Here is a 5,409-nt window from a genome sequence, read left to right as displayed (position 1 = left end):
AGCGCGAATCAGTGCAGCTCTAATTCGCAAATTCGTTCGGATGTGTTTGTGGGAAAACGAACAGCCCTTCGAACTGCCCGGGGCTACATTTGCGTACGTCCGAGCCTGTACTGGCCGGTAGACGTCGGAAAAACTCTCTTGTCTAACACATACTACGGATGAATAACTTGGGTCGCGGTTCGAGCTGGAGTCGGAAATCTAAGCTGAACACCTCGAGATAGGTGAGAATGTGTACATCCTAAAAAATTGAAACCAAAAAAGTCTCTGTTTATTATATTTTTACTTACTGAGTCCTGAAAACTCGGTGCTCCAGTGCATTTTTCTCTTTCATACTTAGAAACCACCAATCATCGTATATCAAAATTAAATAGTTAAACTGGAAGTAAAGCTAAAGAAGGCGAACCCGCATTCCCTGAATAATCCTTTGAATGTTTTAATTTTGTGATTTTACGACCCCCTTACCTAGACTACCAAATACATGTTTTATACATACATACATACACTATCCAACATAGGACAAAATATTCTGCCCACGTCTCTGCAAGTACGCAATTATTATTGAAGACTTCACCCCTAAGAGAGACAGAACCTACATTTCTGATGCCCCAGGAATCAAACTCAACACCGGAAGGTGATCAACGAACTTGGACTAGATCGTATGGCTGTGAACTTTGACGTTAACCTCTTACAAATGCAAATTATGCCTCCTGTAAAACACAACGTTGAAACACTCAACTTGAACAAGACCTTCAAGAATAGAATCAGAAGACGCCTGGATGAATATGCCCAGATATTCGGTGGACTGAAAAATATCTTTTACTAACGTACCTTCTCTGAATTTGTGCCAAGATTGATCAGACGTAAAAGGAAATTATATAGGCAGTGCGAGTACACAAACACGCACACATAATATTGCACGCACATTGCAGGATCCTACTTTCATCTTACGTAAGAAAATGGCTGGAAAGAGCGATAAAAAGACTTCAGACACTAACGGACACGATCCTGTGAATGGAAACTAACACCATATGCCACCAACACCACCAAATTACAAAAGAATCCCTAAAATTATTGGACCATGTTGAAGCCCTTTAGCTTTAAAGAAGGCACACGAGGCAAGTCCGCTTCCTCTTCCTTTCAACCACTCCATGGGAACATTTTCAAATGCATTTTTGTCGTCTTTTCTCTTCGCATCTTATGAACGCCACAAGAATTCCATGGCATTGGCCCTTGAGTTTTCCCAGTTGTCCCAGCAGACTGAAAATTTTAAATAAACGAGTTCAAGTCTTCTTACAATACAATCAGCCAAGCTGCCAGTGCGGTAATGTATACTCAATTACTAAACTCACAAAACGCTGCTCATATCCTCTATCGTCATTGAGCAGATATCATTGGCCCGATGAAAACAAAGCGACTATTCCACTCTTTTACAGTTTTCGAAACGGTTATTGCTTGACATAAGGTGGCTTTTAGACTTAATGGATCTGCATTAACATTTCAGTACACCGAAACAAGGTATACATTACCGCAGAGTCCCGCGGGTGACTAATATTCCACTCCATCCATCAAATTTGTTTTAAAAATGCGGCTCCGAGTTATTACGAGTGGAGCGAGAGCCCAAATTGAAAACAAAAATATCCGGACGTTCGTCGTATGAATTTTTAATGAGGCGAATTACGAGCCGGCTTCTAGCCCAAAGAGCAATTACACTCTGGACTTGCCCTTACGTTGAAAAAATTCGTTTTTAAATTAGGAGTGCAGAGCTTAGAGAGATTATGCTATGTGTAGCCATGCAACTCCATACAAACACAGAATAAAGCCACCAGGAGGACGGTACAATGCAGGAAAAGGCTCGTTTTTAATCCTCTTGCGTTTGTTCCTCTAAGCATCATAAAAATACTGAGCCCCATCATCAGCCATGGAGTATTCCGTATTGAAGGAAGCTAGTCTTAGGAGGCATGGAAATTTATATAAAAAAATACACGAATAGAAGGAACTGAAGGAAACAGAGATAATGATAATCTAAACTATTGAACTAGATGGTGCGATGAGCAAGGGGTGGACACATAGCATGACAAAAAAGGGACAAATCACTCAGCTACTGGAGGATAATAGGAGATAATGGAAGACCGGAAATTCGTACTGTGGCTAAGGAGAGGAAATTTTCATACGAATACTGGAGGATCCAGGGACTAGCACCATATCCTTTTGAGCTTGTTCAAAATTTGTTATCAAGGGATTTTCAACTGAGAACCGATTTCTGCAATTGTCGTTGCAAAAGCAACACCATGCTGCTTTGGTTCCAAGGAGAGATATATTTAATTGAAGAAAAAGCGATTCATAAAATACACAAAATCTTAATTTATCATCTCCTATCTTTTACGGTTACCGAGATCCTCACTGTTGAGCTCCAGTTTGCGTGTTTGCTGAATACTTCTCAGAAGTGCATCATGAAGTCACTTTATTTGAGTCAACCATATCCATGTCCGATTATCCTTGGAATATTTGACTAGCCATCTTCGACGGGGATTTTTCTTCCTTTCAATAGGTAATCAATCGAGCCCGATAAATACAATTTTTAACTACATCAGCGTCCGGTTTCGAGAGATTATATTCCATCTCTACAGCTCCACACAAACACAGGATAAAGCCATCAGGGTATACAGGATAAACCTTTTATCTTTAATCCTTTTGTGAATGCAAAGCTGGAATCCATAAGTCCATTATCAATCAATCGGCGGTGTGTTTAATTTAAAACGCGCAGCAGCAGTAAATAATAATCGAGCCAGTAATTAATGGGAACATAATTCCAAGGGAAATTGAGCGAGATTACATGATTCATGCATTATTTTCAATATTTACATAATTCCGATACGGCTGGATAAAGCATCACGTTTTCCGACAGCTTTGCCCGCTCTCCCATGTTTGCTTTAATGGAAAACGTTGTCAGGGACTTAAATGAAAGACAATAAGTGCCTGAAAACTAAAAAGTGCCTGCTGACGTTTCTGCAGATAGAAGGGATGTTTAAGTCTAAGCAAGCAAGATCACCGCCCCGGGAGCCAACACAGGTACTTTTCAATTAAATTGCCTGCCTACAGACGTGTACAAGGACGAGGATTCGAATTTTCCGTTTGTTTTAAGAACCCTTCATTTATCTCAATATTTATCTGGCAAAGGAAGTCTGCGCTTTCAATGTCTTTAAACTTCGCCACGAACTCAAATTAGACATTTATTATTTAGTATTGTAAATAACTCGGTTATTTCAAGCATGGCGACTGAGGGCTCGGCGATAACCATGGGCGTACGTGTTAGATGGCGAAAAATCTCTGGAAATCCCTCTACGCCCCTGGAGCGCAATCACACATGCCTGGAACGACCCGGCCAACGAGGAAAAAGACACACTGTGCGTTTCATTTAATTTGGCAAATGTTAACCAAATGAATAAACACCCATTACACGCACGATATGTTTACACGTCCTATACCTATCCCGTATTTATTTACCTGTTTTACCCTGATGGGGAACAATTACATTACTGCCTCGAACGGGGAGCTCTGAGAACGAATTAAAGGCCGAATTCTCCCCCGGCTCCTAATTTTTTTAAAAGGCATTTTTAATTCCCCGAAACAGTATACAACAAATAACGAACGGGAATGAAATTGAATATTTCACTTTACATTCTAAAACCTCGGTATTTTATTCATGAAATAATTAACTTGGAGTGGAATTTTCAAGCAAGTAAATACTATACATAACTAACCATCCTGAGAACCATTGCAGCTGCAACGGTTAAGGCTGAGGTCTGTAGGACCGTTCCGGAGTTGCACAAGTTGCTCTCGCAAGTGTGGCAAGAGTAGACGGTACCTGCGGAGGCACCTGTCACCTTTTGGTTCACAAAATCGCAGGCTGTGGAAATACTCCTGGTGTATTTGGGCACACAGCCTCTGTAGGTCAACGTCTGCCCGTTTTCACCTAGAAGATCCTGTTAGCAGATCAGAGGCGGAATAGAACGTTACTCACTGTAACTGGCCTTAACACAAGCAAACTGGGTAGTCTGATCGATCTCTCCTTTATTGAAAAATTCCCAAATTTTCCGGTTAATGTCGAAAAATCTGGCACTGGTGTCAGTGCTGTTGGCTATTGCGAACGTCTCTATATCGTCTGAGAAATTGCCCTAAAGGATTGTGTGCACAACAGTAAATATCGGTACTTACTCGAAGCCAATTGCGAACCATTAACAACTAATTTCGCATTGGAATAAGTCATGACGTTTTTGTACAAATCCCAACAATTCGCAACAGCTCCAAGTCTGGAATCGTAGGTGTCGCCGCAAAATTGGCTGTTGCAGTGGTAACATTGAGTTACGAAACCTGAAACTGTAACACGTAATAAGTTAGCAGAGAGTTAAACGTAAACTAATGGATTTACGCCGAAAGTTTGAATAGTCCTGAAGGATTAAAAATGCTCAAAGTTGGCGAGACTCACCTAATCCGAAAGTGCTAAGGATGAGATTGGCGCTCAAAATCCAGGCGAGGATTTTCAGCATTTTGAGGGGGTTAAAGCAAACACTTCAGTGTTGGGTTACTTCAATATTTGACATGTTTTACTACGCGAGAGAAAGTAAGTGAATTTTTACTGGCGTTTCCTATATATTAACGGTACTATCTTTATCAAACAGTGCTTAGGAACATGATTTGCTGACGCACCCAGATTTAGAAGTAAAACTAACAGTATTAATGGTGGGTACGTACTGAGTGATCATGTTTTGAGATTACGCTTAAAAATTACACATATCCAAATGCGAAAATGCGGTAAAGAATGAATAAGAAGTTCGAAAGCTCAGATGCTTGCAAAGAAAAAAGCAATGAAACATTGACATTCTGTATCTCAGCTGGAGAGCATTTCGGGCTTAACACCGTTAATCGACACTACGCAAGCGATACAAGAAGACGGACACGTTTGAGGCGGCGTGCGCTTTAGAAACAACACAACTTATGGTGAATTTAAAAGAAGATCAAGCGTGTCTGCTTACCAATTTGTATCCACTTCACATGACCGTAAGCTATGGCGTAAAAAATATAAAATGCGTGTCTGCTCTAGCGAGGATGTCGGAAAATGCACGTTTGATTTCAGAGCATCAGAGTGGACACCAGTGACCTTCGACCAGGTCTTATGGGTGATCTAGTGGAAATATTCTGTAAAAATGGCTTGGAAGTAGAGAAAATCATCTCCTGCCTAACTACAAGAAAAACTGGCGATCAGGAAAATTCGCCGCCCTGGAACGTCGCCCAACCACGCCTCTCCGTAAGGTCGGTACTGCTTGTAAGTGAGTATGTTAATGGAACCAAACATAGTTAGAAGCAAATCAATGACGATCTTTTCCGTTCTCATGTTTGCCTGGTTCTTAG

At 40.9% G+C, this 5,409-nt stretch overlaps 1 protein-coding gene across 2 annotated transcripts; it reads right to left on the bottom strand.

The window, feature by feature from the left end:
* Positions 1-3,655: 3,655 nt before the first annotated feature.
* Positions 3,656-4,671, bottom strand: LOC136415050 (uncharacterized). 2 transcript variants are annotated; one of them, XM_066399418.1, is made up of 4 exons: positions 4,487-4,671; positions 4,216-4,371; positions 4,022-4,162; positions 3,656-3,973 (listed from the first exon to the last, which is right to left on the bottom strand). In XM_066399418.1, the coding sequence occupies exons 1-4, from the start codon at positions 4,545-4,547 to the stop codon at positions 3,747-3,749; spliced, it is 585 nt and encodes a 194-aa protein (XP_066255515.1). In that variant the 5' UTR covers positions 4,548-4,671; the 3' UTR covers positions 3,656-3,746. The 2 variants fall into 2 exon arrangements, with proteins under 2 accessions (XP_066255515.1, XP_066255514.1); XM_066399417.1 differs by having other exon boundaries at positions 4,216-4,377; positions 4,487-4,655.
* Positions 4,672-5,409: the final 738 nt, after the last annotated feature.

Source organism: Euwallacea similis, chromosome 19 (assembly GCF_039881205.1).
Source record: "Euwallacea similis isolate ESF13 chromosome 19, ESF131.1, whole genome shotgun sequence".
Taxonomy (NCBI): Eukaryota; Metazoa; Arthropoda; class Insecta; order Coleoptera; family Curculionidae; genus Euwallacea; species Euwallacea similis.
Note: the sequence above shows the minus strand (reverse complement) of the source record. Positions and strands in the feature narration are given on the sequence as shown.

What these genes read in the sequence shown, in the direction of transcription:
- LOC136415050 (XM_066399417.1), bottom strand. Translation starts at nt 4,547, where the DNA reads ATGCTGAAAATCCTCGCCTGGATTTTGAGCGCCAATCTCATCCTTAGC. An exon ending in CCTTAGCACTTTCGGATTAG is followed by an intron (nt 4,378 to 4,486) that starts GTGAGTCTCGCC and finishes TACGTGTTACAG; the next exon opens with TTTCAGGTTTCGTAACTCAA. An exon ending in TGGTTCGCAATTGGCTTCGA is followed by an intron (nt 4,163 to 4,215) that starts GTAAGTACCGAT and finishes GCAATTTCTCAG; the next exon opens with ACGATATAGAGACGTTCGCA.